Source organism: Panthera leo, chromosome C1 (assembly GCF_018350215.1).
Source record: "Panthera leo isolate Ple1 chromosome C1, P.leo_Ple1_pat1.1, whole genome shotgun sequence".
NCBI lineage: Eukaryota > Metazoa > Chordata > Mammalia > Carnivora > Felidae > Panthera > Panthera leo.
In genome coordinates, this window is record NC_056686.1 from 42424949 (window position 1) to 42442763 (window position 17815).

At 37.6% G+C, this 17815-nt stretch overlaps 1 protein-coding gene and 1 pseudogene across 5 annotated transcripts in view; one reads left to right on the top strand and one right to left on the bottom strand.

The window, feature by feature from the left end:
* The window catches only part of SCP2 (sterol carrier protein 2), a 124336-nt gene that overhangs the window by 30985 nt on the left and 75536 nt on the right, over nucleotides 1-17815 (top strand). For all 5 annotated transcript variants that reach the window (XM_042951343.1, XM_042951346.1, XM_042951344.1 and 2 more), the window contains 4 exons: nucleotides 8847-8910; nucleotides 14392-14478; nucleotides 15849-15999; nucleotides 17617-17764. In XM_042951343.1, the coding sequence (XP_042807277.1) occupies nucleotides 8847-8910; nucleotides 14392-14478; nucleotides 15849-15999; nucleotides 17617-17764 (450 nt within the window). The remainder of the gene's footprint in view (nucleotides 1-8846; nucleotides 8911-14391; nucleotides 14479-15848; nucleotides 16000-17616; nucleotides 17765-17815) is intronic.
* LOC122227109 lies at nucleotides 3683-4912 on the bottom strand (annotated as a pseudogene).

Consider the following 17815-nt stretch of genomic DNA (forward strand, 5'->3'; position numbering starts at 1 on the left):
ATTCTCTCCCCCCACTCTCAAAAATAAATAAATAAACTTAAAATTCAGTTGGTTGAATGTCTGACTCTTGATTTTGGCTCAGGTCTTGATCCTAGGGTTGTGGAATCAAGTCCTTCAGACTCTGTGATCCTGCTTGAGATTCTCTCTCTCCCTCTCCCTCTCCCTCTCCCCCTCCCTCTCCCCCTCCCCTGTCTGCACACACACATACTCTCTCTCTCAAAATAAATAAACATTTAAAAAAAGATAAAGATAAGTTTTCTTCTACCTTGGGTCCCTTCTGAAACAGCTGAGGGACAACATTCTTAAGCTTCTTGATTCTTTGAGAGGATTTGTGAGGCACAACCTTTTTTTCTTTAGAGGGCTTTTTGTCTGTTTGAACTATATTCTGAGGCGTCACTTTTGATATTTCTGAGATCATAGCAAAAGATTTGTCATAGCTTGGGCTTCATCCTTGTACCATTTTTTATAAGCAGTGCCCTGGATTTGATCTTTGCTCAAAGACTGTTACTTAATTTTAGCATCTTTTCCCTCTTTGAGAGGCTTGAACTTTCAATGTCATCAGGTCCTGAATTCTTTTTAACAGCCCTTTCTTCAGTATAGCAGTATAGATTTTTACTATAAATAGCAAGAAGAAATCATGTGGCACCTTCAATATTTTGTTATTATCTGATTTTCACATAACTGCAGATAATAGTGTTACTATAGTGTCAGCAAGCATTGCAGCAAGGATCTCCTTTCCTCTGTTCCTCAGTAAGGTTTTTATCATTTTGTAAACCCTCACCAACAGCATCCTCACAGGATCTGGAGGCTTCTACTAATAGTTTCTTTAAGGCACTTTATTTAGGCTTTCACTAGCAGTTTCCTTAAAACCCACTTCCTTGTTTCAAAGCCATTCATGTATTTTACATTTTTGTTTAGTGTAACCTCAGTTCCAGTATATTAGTCTGCTTGGGTGCCGTAACAAAATACCGTAGATTGGGTGGCTCAAACAACAAAAATTAATTTCTCACAGTTCTGGAGGCTGGGAAGTCCGAGATCAAGGTACAAGATAGATTTTATTCTGAGGCCTCTTGGTTTGTAGGTGGCTGCCCTTCCATGTGTACTCACCTGACCTCTTCTTTTGTGCAGGTGCAAAGAGAGAGAATGAGAATGAGAATGAGAGAGAGAGAGAGAGAATGAGACAGAGAGAGAAGGAAACATCTTTCTCTTCTTCTTGAGTATTGTTTTTCTTTTTTCTTTTTCTTTTTTACATTTATTTATTTTTGAGAGACAGAGAGACAGAGCACAAGTGGGGATGGGCAGAGAGAGAAAGAGACAGAATCCGAAGCAGGCTTCAGGCTCTGAGCTGTCAGCACAGAGCCTGACGCGGGGCTCAAACTCACAAACCATGAGATCGTGACCTGAGCCGAAGTTGGACGCTCAACCAACTGAGCCACCCAGGAGCCCCTTAAGAGTATTGTAAGGGCACTAATCTGTCATGGGGACCTCACTCTCATGACCTCACTACCCTAATTACCTCCCAGTAGTCCTGTTTCCAAATACTAGCACATTGGGGTTTAGGGCTTCGACATATGATTTTTGTCAGGGACACAGTCTGTAGCATTTAGGTACTAAAATATGTATTCATTATTTGTTATTGTAAAACAATGAGACTCTGTATTTTAAAAAATAATTTCTTGTTGTTTTCATTCCCATTGTCCTGGCCTTCTTTCATTGTCTTCAGTAAACCAAACTGTTTTCTGCCTCAGAGTCTCATATTCCCTTTGGCTACAGTGCTATTTACTCCATTCTTTCAAGATTGGCTGTCCTCATCCATTAGGTCTTAAAAAAATCCTGTCTCATATCTCCAACACTTTCCAAAGGTATCTCCACTTGGATGTCTATAATAGGCATTTCAACTTTAATAGGTCTAAAACTGAAGTCCTAATTCTTTCTCTGAACTCCCCCCTTTTCCTCTGTTCCTCCTGAAGATTTCCCCTTTCAATACATGCTAACTCCATCTTTCTAGGACATTTGGCCAAAAACCATGGGGCTGTTCTTGAGTCTGCTTGAACTTGACAGTATGAGTATATTGGCAAACCTTTTCACTCATTTCTCAGTAAACATCTCTCACCCTTTCTACCACTTCTACTGTAGTGCAGGTCACCCTAATTTCTCATCTGGATTATAGGAGTCCTGTTTTGGTTTTGGTTTTTTGCCTCTTCTTGTGTATCTCTGCAGTCAGTTCTTTACATTATAGCCAGAGCAGTGTTGTTGTGTTGTTGTTGTTGTTTTTGTGGTTTGTTTGTTTTTTGTTTTTTAATTCAAGAATCGCCATTCAAATCAGTATTTAATTTTATTGACGTGTATGAGACCAAGTGTCCCTTGCTGTCACATGAGTATAGCAAACAGGTATAGTTAAGAAACAACTTTATTTTGAGCAGGGCGAGTGACAACACGGCACTTAACAGCTGTATCCTATATCAGCTATATCAGCACTTAACAGTCTAAACCCTGCTTCAGTGCAGTGTGTTTAAAATATAAGCCAGATGAGTTCACTCCTCTGCTCAAACTCTCCATATGTTCTCATCATACTCAGATTGAAGCTTAGACGTCTTATTGTGGCCTACAAACTTCTGCACCATCTGATCCCCCACCCTCATTAGTGTTCTGACCTCATCTGTTACCATTTTTTCTTTCACCACTCTACTCCAGCCACATTATCCTTTCTGTTTTTGAAAACAGTGAACACATTCCTGCTTGAGGCAGGGCCTTGCTGTTTCCACTTCTGGAATGCTTTACCCTAAGATATCATTGGTGCTAGCTCCTTTATTTCCATCAGGTCTTTGCTTAAAAGTTGTCATCTGCTTCTTTGATCACCCTCTTTCCTGGAACTCCCTATCCTCTGTGTCTCCTCTTGAATTATTTTATATAACACTTATAAAACCTGGCATATATATTTTTTCTTACTGATTGTCTCCTCCAACTAGCATCTAAGTTCCATAAGGCCATCACTTTTGTTTTATTCCCTGTTCATTTCTTGTTACCTAGAACAGTGCCTGGCACAAAGCAGGTATTCTATAATTAATTATTCTCCAAAGAAAGACTGTCCTTGGCCATTCAAATTGAAGCAGGTCCCTCCTATTATTCTCATTCATAGATAGCCCCCAATTGCTTTCCTTCATAGCATCTAGCACTATTTATATTCATATATATATAAACGTGTGTGTGTGTGTGTGTGTAGTTTTACTTGTTTAATTTTTGTCTTCCTCATTATTTTGTAAACTCCATGAAAGCAGGATCCATGTCTGTTTTGTTTACTTTCAATATATCCAGCCTAGCACAGTGCTTGGCATGTAATCTAGATAGAAGAACGTTGTTGTTTTTTTCCCCTTTCTCTTCTACAGTCCCTACCATATGTAAATAATAAATATTTGTGTGTTTTTTCTTTTAAAGGACATGTTTATTCAGTGTCATGATTAAAAAAACCCTTTGTTGGAATGCTTTACACTTTCCACAGAACAGAAACTAAAATAATCTGTTGTACAGGTCACAAATACAGTCCTCGAGTTTTTTGACCATACACATGAGTATTGTCTAAAACATGTCTTCTTTGTAGCAGCTAAGTCCTGCCACCACTATGCGTGGCTGAGTTCACAAATCTATTGTAACCTGTAGGTTCCCTGTCACTTCTCTGGCTCTCCTCTCCTGCTAAGCTTTGTTTCCTTGCAGTAATTAAAACCTTCTGCCACTGCCATAGCTACTGCTGCTGCTGGAACCGCCATAGCCACCTTGGTTTTGTGGTTTGGCAAAGTGGCCTCCACCACCATATGGGCCAGAGCTTCTGGCTCCAAAATTTCCTCCTTTCATGGGTCCAAAATTTGAAGATTGCTTGTTGTAATTGCCAAAATCATTATAGCTTCCACCACCTCCAGAGTTGCTTCCATCGTTACCAAATCTATTATAGCCATACCCACTGACACCATATCTACCACCACCTTGACTGCCACCGAAGCCACCTCACCCACTGAAGTTTCCTCCGCAGCCAAGTTTGTCATTCCCATCAAAACCACCTCTATGACCACCACTGAAGTTTCCAGAACCACTTCGACCTCTTTGGCTGGAGGAAGCACTAGCCATCTCTTGCTTAGATAAAGCTTTCCTTACTTTACAGTTGTGCCCTTTCACAGTATGGTATTTTTGAATGACAGTCTCTCTTTTTTTTTTTTTTTTTAATTTTTAACGTTTATTTATTTTTTAGACAGAGAGAGACAGAGCATGAACGGGGGAGGGTCACAGAGAGAAGGAGACACAGAATCTGAAACAGGCTCCAGGCTCTGCGCTGTCAGCACAGAGCCTGACGCGGGGCTGGAACTCACAGACCGCGATATCATGACCTGAGCCAAAGTCAGACGCCTAACCGACTGAGCCACCCAAGCGCCCCTGAATGACAGTCTTGTCTACAGAGTCATGACAGTCAAATGTTACAAAAGAAAAGCCTCTCTTTTTGCCATTGCCTCGGTCAGTTGTGATTTCAATCCCTCCAATTTTCCCATACTATTCAATCTCTTAGATGATGTTCTTCAGTATTTTCTTTAATGCCATTGACAAAAATCTTTTTCACAGTTAAGTGGGCACCAGGTCTTTGAGAATTGTCTCTCGACACAGCCCTCTTTGGTTCTACAACTCTTCCATTCACTTTGTGTGGCCTTGCATTCATGGCTGCATCCACCTTTTCCACAGTGGCATAGGTGACAAACCCAAAGCCTCTGGAGCACTTGGTGTTTGGATCTCTCGTTACCACACAGTCTGTAAGCATTCCACATTGCTCAGAATGGCTCCTCAGACTCTCATTGGTTATTTCAAAGTTCAGACCTCCGATGAAAAGCTTCCGCAGCTGTTCAGGCTCTTTGGGAGACTCTGACTTAGACATGATGGCAGTGCGAGGGGAGACTTTAATGATGCTTACTCAGCAGCATCTGTGTGCAGAAAGGACTCAATAAATACTTGTTGAATGAGTAAATGAATGAATGAATGAATGACTTTCCATACTTATATTATCTTATTCAATTCTCACAACAATCCATTACGGCAGATGTTATTATCCCATTAAGTAAGATGCTGGCTGATGGCCTCAGGATCTTTTATATATATAAAAGATATGTAATATAAAATTTTTTATAATTATATATATATAGTATAATATATAATATATAATTTTGTTGTGTTCATAAAGCATCCATCAGTTGTTTTCTTGAGGTTTTTTTTTTTTCTTTCAGGAATGGGTATTGAATTTTGTTAAAGGCTTTTTCTAGCCTCTGTTAATTGCACTTAGGTCTATTATTAGAATATTTTATTACTGGATTCCTGGTATTGAACCAACTTTGCATATCTCGAATGAATGCCAGTTGGTTGTGAGGTATTGACTTTTTTTTAATGTGGGGTTAGATTCTGTCACTATTTTATTTTATATAGTACTTTCAAATCAACATTTGTAAGTGATTTTATGTTAATTTCATACTTGCTTTATAAAAAGAAATAGGAAGCCTCTCCTTACTTTTAATGCTTTGATACACTTTATGGAGCATGGAGATTACCTAATCTTTGTAGGTTTGATAGAATTCCCTGTGAACTCATCTTGGCCTGTTTTTTTTTTGTTTTGTTTTTTGTTTTTTTTTCCTTTTTGGTAGTTGTTTGGTTTCCTTATGTTTAAATATTCTATCTTCACTGAGGTTATTTTGGGTAGTTTATGTATCTCTAGGAAATTATTCATTTCATTTAGATTTCCAAATCTTTGTATTGAAGTCTGAAAAGTAGTCTTTTGCAATTTTACAATTTTTTCTATTTCAATGATATTTCCCTCTTGTTATTTTTTATGTTTGTATATTCATGCTTTGCCCTTTTTTTAAAAATGTTTATTTATTTTTGAGAGACAGAGTGTGAGCAGGGGAGGGGCAGAGAGAAAGAGAGAGACACAGAATCCGAAGCAGGCTCCGGGCTCTGAGCTACCAGCACAGAGCCCAATGTGGGGCTCGAGCTCACAAACCACGAGATCATGACCTGAGCTGAAGTCAGATGCTTAACTAACTGAGCCATCCAGGCACCCCGTTGCTTTCTCCTTTTTAAAATTAAATTAGGTAGTTGTCTATTTTGTTAATTTTTTTTTTAATTTGAGAGAGAGAGAGAGAGAGATTGAGAGAGCCTGCATGTGAGCAGGGGAGAGGGGCATAGGGAGAGAGAGAGAGATTCTTAGCAGGCTCTATGCTCATGGCGCCCAATATAGGGCTCCATCCTGCAACCCTGGAATCATGACCTGCGCTGAAATCAAGAGTCATACGTTCAACTTACTGAGCCACCCAGGTGCCCTTATTTTGTTAAATTTTTCAAAATAACAGGATCTTGATTGATTATGTCTACTCTTTTTATTTTTTCCGCAATTAATTTCTGCTTTTATCTTCTTTGTGCTTTCTTTTGGTTTACTTTGGTTGTTGTTTTTCTAGTTTTTGAGTTGGGAATTTAATTCATTTTCTTTTTTTAATGACAGCTTTATTGAGATATAATTCACATACCATAAAATTCACCCTTTTAAAGTATACAATTCAGTGATTTTTAATATATTCAGAGTTTTGCAACTATTACCACTTTCTAGTTTCAGAACATTTTCATCACTCCAGTCCCACCGAACATTTTCATGACTCTAGTCCCACCAATGGTCACTCCTTCCATTTTTTGGGTGATTCCAGTTGTTACAGTGGTCTTTGCCATGTTGAACTCAAATCTCTCTCCCTATAGTTTCCATCCATGGTCTTGTTTCTGTCTTCTGAGGCTCACAGGAGGTGAACCTCTTTCTATAGCTCTTCAAATATCTGAAACCTGCCAGACCTTGTGCTTAACTTCCTTTTAACTGTTTCTCACTTAACTGTGTAACTGTTCTCATTTGACTTGTTTCATAATTCATCATCACAAGTCTAATTGTGGATACTGGGATCACATGTAAGCATTTATGGTAGTTGCGTCACACTATTAAATCATATTGAACTTGTAGTCAAACAGAACCTCAGGGCATTTCTCATAGTTGCTGCTCCTTTTCCCAGATTGTTTTGGGGATCCAGGAATAGAATTGGTCATTTAATTTGAATATATTCTGATCCATCCCATTAATAAGCTTTGTTGAATCTATTTGGATTCAATATTATAGCAGTCCTTCCCACATTCAGGTTTGGTGAACATGCCTTTAATTTTCTAATCCAATTTTTGGTAGACATATTAGCCAGAGCATGGCTGAGGTTAGAGGTTAGCACTAGAGACTTTTCTGCAGGTTAACCTATATTAGCCAATGTTGGTGGTTTCCCAATATGTGTTCTGTGGGACAGTAACCTGATAAGATTCTCTATTTCATGGGTCAGATAAGTTGGGAGATGCTTCAGATTCTTTAACCCCCTTTTGGACAGTCATGATACACATATAATAATAGTAAAGGCTCTGAATGTCTTGCCATAAAGAAACCTGTTTCACTTTGTTTAACCCAGTATTATCTAAACCTATTTGACAGAATCCTCATTTTTTAAAGTAACATCATTGTGCTCCCCCCAAACAAAAACCAAAACCCACAGTATAGTATTTCCTTACCTTGTCCCAAAAGATGTCCTAAAAAATTTAATTGTCTTGCTGATAATCAGATACTATGTTTCATTTGATCTACCAGTCAAACCAATGAAAACAGGTATTAATCTTCTATGGCTTGTTCCTACTGAACCCATATTGGCTGCCACCTGATTATCACTCTTCTTTGTATGAGATCACTAGTGTGGATTCTGCCTTCTTCCTTTTTTATTAGAATTGAGACAAGATTTGCTCAATTATATGTATGTCATTTCTGCTCTGAAGATCATCCTCCTGACAGAGATGATAGAGATGAAACAGAAATGGGGGCTCTTCATTTTCCTGTGCCATCATCTATTAACATAACATTATCAGCTGCTGTCAGTGTTCCTTTTCCTTCCTTGGCCTTTCTGGCTCTCAAGCAGGATTCAAAACCTATCTTATGCTGCTTTGTCTTTTTTAAAGTAGTAAAAATTTTTTGCGTATTTAACTTCCTTAATACTTGCTTTCGTTTTTCTGACACTAATCTTTAAATTTTCTGTTAAAGAATTTAAAAACATACATATTTCTTGTTAGGCTATAACTTTTCTTTTTTTTTAAACTTTAAAACATATTTATTTATTTATTTTTGAGTGAGAGAGAGCATGAGCGGGGAAGGAACAGAGAGAGGGAGACAGAGAATCCCAAGCAGGCTCCGAACTGTCAGCACAGAGCCTGATGTGGGGCTCAAGCTCACAAACTATGAGATCAAAACCAAGAGTCATATGCTTAACCAACTGAGCCACCCAGGTACCCCTAGGTTATAACTTTTCTAAAGACTCTTCTGCCTATTCATAAGGAAGGAGAAGGATCAGGTCCTGGAGGGTGTGGGTTGTAAAATTCACTTAGCCCAGGGGCATTGGGATACTTTGGCAAACTCCTTAAAAAATTGCTGGCAGTGCTTTCCTGCCCTATATCCACTGTGAATCCCAGGCTGTATATTCTGGTTTTTGAAACTGGACTCTTATTTATACTAGATAGAATTAACTAGTTTGAACTATTTTCATATTCAGTGCTTTTCATATTCATATTCATGTGCTTATTAGTGGATTCAATTCATTAAATATACACAAGTTTAATTAAATATTTATGTGAGGGATCAGTTGTTGACATGATCAATATTGACAATCTGTACAAGGGAAAATGCAGAAATATTTGGCAGGACACTGTGTACCATTGCAACATTTAATAAGCAATATGAAAGCACTTACTTGTTTTCTCTACAGGAACAAAGGTTGAACATTTTGCAAAAATTGGATGGAAAAATCATAAACATTCAGTTAATAACCCGTAAGTATTTCAGAAATATGAAATTGTAAAAATCTGAGTTATCCTGCTATGTAATATACAACTTTATACTTAAAAAGTAAAGGGGAAGACCTCAAAGATATTAACTAGAATGTTTTATTATTTTTCTTATAAAAGGCCTGTACCCAGGTAAACTTTTAACTACAGTTTTAGCTTTGGGTTTGTTTATATTTAGAATGTCATTTATTTAAGCTTAAGAAAGAATGTGAATGATTGCTGATAAAGTTTTAGTGAATTTTCATTGCTTATATGATATAATAGAAACTCCTTCATATGAGATAATAAGCTTGTTATAATTTGGCCCACTCTACCTTGCCTGTCTTATTTCCTACTACTTTCTGGTTATTTACAGTCTCTAGCTTCACCAGATCACTTGTTTTTTCCCAAGTGTAGTATACAGTACTCACTTCTGTGTTTTTACTTAGGCTGTTAACTCTCCCTGGAATATCCTTTTGTCTTTCTTTTGTTTGGTGAATATCTATTTACCCATCAAGCCCCAACCCAAATGTCATTCCTTCTCTAAACACCTTCTTAAAGCTTCCTGGGCATAATTTTTTTTTTCTCATGAGTTTCATTGCACTGTCTGTATACCTCTATTATAACACATCACCCTATCCCACTTAGTTATTTATAAGTCTTTTCTTTGATCATGATGGTCCTTGAGCAGAGATTCTGTCTTATCTTGTATCGTCAGCATCTAGCAGGGTACTGGAACATAGTATATGTTCAATAAAACTTTGCTGTTACTGAATAGTAGAGTTGGTATATGTGCTGCCGAAGCAAGCACCTGTATAGTAGAGTTTGAATAAGTAGTCTTAAGCCCATGAAGATGATCTAGAGCAAATTCTTTGTCCTTAGAACTTGGAGAACCATGCAAATATCCTTTTTATTTCCTAAGTAGTAAGGAACTATACCAATACATTGAGGAATTGACAACACTGCAGTTTCTTGGCTTTGAGGCTTCAAGGAGTAGCTCTTAACTTTCTCTAGAGAATCAAAGTCTTTCTCTTACTTAACACCCTGCCTAACCAGGCATCAATTATCCACTCATTATGGCATTCTTCTAAAGGGAATTCATTCACTCAACAAATATGTATTCAGCGGCCTACTGTGTGCAACACACCTTTAGCTGCTAGTGATACAGCAGTGAACAAGATAGATAAGTTCCTTGTCCCCAGTGGCCTTCCATTTCATATTGTAAGTTCTCAATTATGTTGAATAGGCAAATGTTATTTCTGGATGTCAGTTTCATCATGTAAAACTCTTTGAAACAGCCAAGAATAGCCTTCTAGGTTTTGCTCAGAAATTTCAGATGCCAACTTCTTGCACTAGGTTTTCCTTGGCTAGGAAAGAAAGAGAATCCTGTGTTTGCTCACTAGTTGTTATAGATACCCGCTTACATATTTCTAAGAAGGTTGAATTATAAAACTCTTCTCAAGTGTTTCCTCACAAATTATAAGAATACTTAAAGGCAGTGAGAATCTGTGATAAGTAGTGTCGAATTAGGGATAGTTCATGCCACTTGAGCCCTCAGACCTGTGTCTATAACTTACTCCTAGTTGTCTCTACTTAGATGCTTCATAAGTGCCTCAGAGTCAACATGGCCATACAGAATTGATCATTTTTTCTCAACCCTATTTTTACTTTAGTATTCTTCATGAATGACATCAATATATACCTAATAATAGAAAACCAGAAGTCATTCTTAACTCTGCTTTCTTCCTCAGTGTCCCATATGAATTGCAGATGAGTTGAGGATGAACGGAATGCTGCGTCCTTACTGTCTCTTGAACTCATCCCTTCTTTCTGTCTTTAACTTCCAATTCCCTACTCTAGGCCCTTAGCATTTCTTGCCTTAATTATTGCTCTCATCTCTTAGTTTAGTTGCTTTTGATAATGCCCTTTACCATCCCTTTTGTGTACCATAGCCTTCTTGTTTAAATACAAGTCTGATTGTTACACTCCAGCTTAATATCCTTTAATAGTTCCTCAGTGTTTTTAGTGTAAAATGTAAATACCATACACTGGCCTTTCATGAGCTGATCTTTGTTTATTTCTCTTGCTCCATCTTTGTCACCTTGTGACTACATTTCCTCCCAAACTTCATGCCCTAGCTTCAGTGAGCTACTTTAACTCAAGAGGCTTTGTGTATCCTGATTCTTTTGCCAGTATAATTCTCTGTCTCCTCCTTCCTCTTATTTGCTAACCCCAGAGGGAAAGCTCCCTCTGGTATCTGGGTCTGATGCTCATCCTGTGTGCTTTCGTGGCACTCTGTATAACATTTCTGTCGTGGTATTTATCATATTGTATTTATTTGCCAGAGATTCATACTGAGTTCCTTGAGGGTAAGGACTATGCCCATGTCCCACATGCCTACCACAGGATCTGGCACAAATTAGGTGTTTTATGGAAGTTGGTGATGATCAAAGTTAACTTTAGAAGAAAAGGTACAGATACTAGTATGCAGATCTAAGTTACATGGGCTTTATTTCTAAACATTTGAATTGCTGTTCATTTCCATACCAGTTGAAGTTTGCTTATAGACTTTCCTTTGTGGTGTCTACTGCTTCTGCTATTTTTGCCAGAGCAGTTTCTGAAATCATCTCATTTTATTGTTAGAGGAGCCAAAGGGGATAAAAATAAGTTTCTTCTTTGCAGTGGTTAAGTTTCTTTTTCACAGAAAGGAAATGTGCTTTGAAGTATGCAGATAATTTATTATAGGTTTTCTACATTTACTTAAGAACTCCATTAGCCTTCATTAAAAGTAATTGTATAATATCATCCCCACAAAAGGCTGAATTGCAAGTAATTTTGTTTTGCTCTTAAGGAACTAGTATTTAATAATTCTCTAGGTGGTGGTGGTGGTGGTGGTGGTATTACATTTTAACCCCCAACTGATCTGGCACCAACTGGGTATACTGCAATTCAATTCTGGCACTAACCACCCGAGTTGATGCAGACCCCAGGAATTAAGAACTTAGTCCTCTGCAAGACTGCCCTCACTTAAGATGCCAGCCACAAGTAGGGTCTCCAGGCCACCTGTACTTCTGACCAACTGACTATAAATACAGGGGTTTCCATGACCTCTCAGGTTTGATAATTCATTAGAGTTCCTCACAGAATTCAGGAAAGTGCTATACTTATGATTACAGTATTATTATAAAGTATACAGCTCAGGAACAGCCAAATAAAGAGGCACATAAGGCAAAGTCTGAGAGGGTTCCTAAAGCAGAGCTTCTGTACCTTCTCCCCATGGAGTCAGGACACATTACCCTCCTGGTATATGAAGGTACTCACCACCAGGAAGCTTCAGCAAGCTTCAGTGTCCAGAGTGTTTACTGGGGCTTTATGCAGATGTACTTGATTAAATCATTGACACAAGATTGAACTCAATCTCCTGCCCCTCCCTTCTCCTTAGGGGTCAAACTGGCTCAAAAGTCCTAACCCCTATATTCACACAGTTGGTGTTTCTGGTGACCAGCCCCCTCCCCCCATACAGTTAACAGGGAGCCCACTGTAAGTCACCATATTAGCATAACAAAGACACTCCTGTCACTCAGGAAATTGCACAGGTTTTAGAAGCTCCATGCTAGGAAGCCAGGATGAAGATTAAACACATTTTTATTTTACAACATATTGTATTTTGGAGTTCAGATTTTTAAAAAATTCAGTTCAAACAACTTACTTATTAAAGGTTGAAACTTCAAGCTGTATTACAAAGCTGTAGTCATCAACACAGTATGGTACTGGCACAAGAACAGACACATAGATCAGTGGAACAGAATAGAGAACCCAGAAATGGACCCACAAACTTATGGCCAACTATCTTTGACAAAGCAGGAAAGAATACCCAATGGAAAAAAGACAGTATCTTCAGCAAATGGTGTTGGGAAAAGTGGACAGCGACATGCAGAATGAACCTGGACCACTTTCTTATACCATACACAAAAATAAACTCAAAATGGATGAAAGACCTAAACGTAAGACAGGAAGTCATCAAAATCTTAGAGGGGAAAATAGGTAACAACCTCTTTGACCTCAGCCACAGCAACTTCTTACTTGACATGTCTCCAGAGGCAAGAGAAATAAAAGCAAAAATGAACTATTGGGACCTCATCAGGATAAAAAGCTTCTGCACAGCGAAGGAAACAATCAACAAAACTCAAAGGCAACCAACAGAATGGGAAAAGATATTTGCAAATGACATATCAGATAAAGGGTTAGTATCCAAAATCTATAAAGAACTTATCAAACTCCACACCCAAAAAACAAATAATCCAGAAAAGGAATGGGCAAAAGACATGAATAGACACTTTTCCAAAGAAGACGTCCAGATGGCTAAGAGACACATGCAAACATGCTCAACATCACTCATCATCAGGGAAATACAAATCAAAACCACAATGAGATACCACCTCACACCTGTCAGAATGACAAAAATTAACAACTCAGGCAACAACAGATGTTGATGAAGATGCAGAGAAAGAGGATCTCTTTTGCACTGCTGGTGGGAAAGCAAACTGGTGCGGCCACTCTGGAACACAGTATGAAGGTTCCTCAAAAAATTAAAAATAGAACTACCCTATGACCCAGCAATTGCACTAAGTATTTATCCGAAGGAAAGACGAGTGCTGGTCCAAAGGGGCACATGCACCCCAATGTGTATAGCAGCACTATCAACAATAGCCAAAGTATGGAAAGAGCCCAAATGTCCATCAATGGATGAATGGATAAAGATGTGGTATATATATACAATGGATTTGGCGATCAAAAAGAATGAAATCTTGCCATTTGTAACAATGTGGATGGAACTAGAGTGTATTATGCTAAGCGAAATAAGTCAGTCAGAGAAAGACAAATATCCTATGATTTCACTCATGTGTGGAATTTAAGATACAAAACAGATGAACATAAGGGAAGGGAAGCAAAAATGTTATAAAAACAGAGAAGGGAGACAAGCCATAAGAGACTCTTAAATACAGAGAACAAACTGAGGGTTGCTGGCAGGGGGTTGGGTCGGGGGAAGGGCTAAAGGGGTGAGGGGCATTAAGGAGGACACTTGTTGGGATGAGCACTGGGTGTTACATGTAAATGATGAATCATTAAATTCTATTCCTGAATGTATTATTACACTATATGTTAACTAACTTGGATTTAAGTTAAAAATAAATAAAAATTAAAATATAAAAGAAAATCTTATATTAATAGAACAGTCAAAATATATTAAATGAAGATGCCTATAGTATTAGCAGTTTTAGTGTAGCGCTTATTATATTACTCATAATAACCATAATAAAAAGTTAATATTTATTGAAAAAAAAAGGTTGAAACTCTTCATAAAAGCCTATCTTTTGTTTGTAAAAATAATATTTACATATTATTCTTTGACTTCTGGATCAGAACATTTTCAACAAAAATTAAAACTGCTACTTCGTATTCTGTAACTACTTATTTTGTATTTAGGAATTCCCAGTTCCAAAAGGAATACAGTTTAGACGAAGTGATGAAATCTCGAGAAATTTTTGATTATTTGACTGTCTTACAATGTTGGTAAGAAAACCACATTTTAATATTTAATAGAAGTAACTGCTCCATCTGGGTATATCTGTAACTGTATCTGCTTGCATAGAGCTCCTACTAATGGAGTCCTCACTCTGGCGTGCCCTTACTTCCTATTCCTTTTTTTTTTTTTTTTTTTTTTTGAGAGCGAGAGAGAGAGTGAGAACGTGCACATGTAGGAGCAGAGGGAGAGAGAAAGAGAGAATCTTAAGCAGGTTCCACGTTCAGCACTGAGCCTGAGCTCAGCATAGAGCCTGAAGTGGGGCTTGAAGTGGGGCTCAGTCCCACGATCGTGAGATCATGACTTGAGCTGAAATCAAGAGTCAGATGCTTAACTGACTGAGCCACCCAGGGGCCCCTTTACTTCCTATTCCTATCTGGAAACAGACTGTCTTTTCTCTTGGAAAATTATGTACTTCATTTCCTTCATTCTTGAGCTCTACCTACTTTTTAAAAATTGTATTTTATTCATTTAAATGTGGCTTAGGAGGCCAGTAGAGTCCAGAGTTTCTCCCTTGAGCATTTTGTTTTCTCTACTGTATGCTTCTATCTTAGGAAATGTTACTCAGTTATAGCAGCTAAGAGTAAACATAAAATAGGAAAAATGAAAACAAGAAAAAAATAGCTCTAATAATAATAATAGTTGCATCTTGAAAATTGCTTGACAATATCTGTTTCCCAGAAGGTTGAATTGGTACTGTATAGCTCCTGCTTATCACCTGGAAGACCCTGGTAGTATGCAATTGAACAAATGGGGTCAGCTTTTATCTGTTGCAATATGAAGGTCTGCCCATTTATAAAGTCCAGCTGAACTCAGAGAAGTCTTCTTGTGTTTGCCACTTTCCTTCACAGCTTTGCTATAAGGAAAAAATCTATTTTGAGGAGATCTCTTAACTAAACCCCACCTTCTGGTTTGGACTTTCTGGTATTTCCTATTCTCTCCTTTCCAAGTTTCAAAAGGATTCCAAGACTGATTATTTGGAGATAACAATGTTAGAGCTAGTTAGGCCCATGGTAGATTTTTATTGTACTATAATAGGAAAAACCTTGTTGACTCCTCAGAAGTCACCAGAAGATGCCTTATGCATCTGCAAAGGTAAATTCAGGATTCTTTGCATTAAGAATGTTTTGGGAGAGACCCTTACAGACCAAGCAGTGGCTGATAGTGTTTAAATTCTTGATAGAGATTCAGTTCTCAGGTGGGAAGCATGTATAATTTTTAACTGTAGATTTCACAAAGAAGACAGTGCAATGACCAGCAAGCATAATCAGCTTTTCTTTCCACATAGAAAGAACTGTTGGTCTGAAATCCTAAGGTAGAGGTGCACTGGGTGTAAATGATTATTTTTACCTCCTCTTAGTCCCACTTCAGATGGTGCTGCAGCGGCAGTTTTGGCTAGTGAAACATTTGTCCAGAAATATGGCCTAGAATCCAAAGCTGTGGAAATTGTGGCACAAGAGATGGTAACTGATTTTCCAAGCTCATTTGAAGAAAAAAGCATTATTAAAATGGTATGTCTGAGATTCTATTTTATTTATCAATCGAGGGCTTTCTGTTTTAAAATTTCAAGGTGACCTCATGTTGTCATTAGCTCTGGAAGTTATTTACTTTGAAAAAAATCAGTCCAGAATATTTAATATTATAATCCATCCTTAAGAATCTGTTAAGGGAAAATAACTGATGAGAACATATGCTTCTTGTGATAGAGCCATAAATGCACTTTTAATTAACTAGATATACTATTTTGGTGGGGTTGTTTTTTTTTTTTTTTTTTTTTTGAGTTGACTGGATATGCCCAGAACTCCTTTCTTACAGAGTTAAGGGGAAGACAAGGATATTTTCAGGGAACTTTCTTGACCTTAGCACTTTAAAAATCTTGATTAAAGATTGAGTAAATGTGGAAGAAGTTAAAAAATGACAATTCAGACCTAGAGTTAGTTGAATATTTGAAGATATACACATACATATTTAAAAATGTACCCGTGCACGTATACACAAATGTATAACAATGATAAGGTAATTAGAGTTTACAAAATGATTTTACAGCAATGCTTTGAATTTGAAAATGTCTCAATAACTTGCCCAAGATCATGAAGCTGGGATGTGGTTGAGGTGGAACTTCTCAGGTTTTCTGTGTAATACATTTACACCACAATTTTATGACTTGGAGAGTTTGCTTGTTATTGTCTGAGACCAAAGGGGTGTTAAGAGCATGGGTTTGGAAAAATGTTATCCTATATGATTTTTTAGAAGAAGATTGTTTGTTTTCACATAGAAATTCCTTATATTTTTAGTGTATCTGAATCATAATGATCTATTGCTCAATCTCTTCAAACTATTTACCACAACAACACATTGTGGTTTGACTGAGTTTTTATAACTGTGCAAGATATGGCCTAAGGAATTTTAAGTCCTTTTTATATATTTATTTAAAATTCTGTTTGTTTTTTTTTTCGGGCACCTGGGTGGCACAGCATCCAACTTTGGCTCAGGTCATGATCTCACAGTTCATGAGTTTGAGTCCTGCGTCGGGCTCTGTGCTGACAGCTTAGAGCCTGGAGCCTGCTTTGGATTCTGTGTCTCCCTTTCTCTCTGCCCCTCCCCTGCTTGCACTCTGTTTCTCTTTCTCTCAAACATAAATAAACATTTTTTTAAATTCTGTTTTTTTTCTTATATTTTTTTAAGTTTATTTATTTATTTATTTTGAGAGAGAGAGTGAGAGAGAGCAGGGGAGGGGCAGAGAGGGAGAGACAGAATCCCAAACAGGCTCCATGCTCTTGGTGAGGAGCCCTGATGTGGGGCTCGAACTCACAAATCATGAGATCATGTCCTGAGCCAAGATCAAGAGTTGGATGCTTAACTGACTGAGCCACCCAGGTGCCCCTAAAATTCTGTTTTTTATACTATACAATTTAATATGTACATTCTCCATCCTGAATATTCTTTTATTTAGACTTTCTATGTAATAGAGAATCATTCTAAGATTTGATTATTAATCTCAACTGAGATTTTAATTTGTATAGTCAATTTTCAACTGTAAAGGTTATACATGTTAATCTCTCAGAAATCTTATATAAAAGTCCCAGTTTTGATGCCCTTAACTTACTTATATGTGGTTTTGGTTTTAGGTTGGCTTTGATATGAGCAAAGAAGCTGCTAGAAAGTGCTATGAGAAATCTGGCCTGAGACCAAGTGATATTGATGTCATAGAACTTCATGATTGCTTTTCTGTCAATGAACTCCTTACTTATGAAGCACTGGGACTCTGTCCAGAAGGTAATATCTTTGGTGAGATGCAGATTAACTTAGTAAAGTCACTGAGGACAT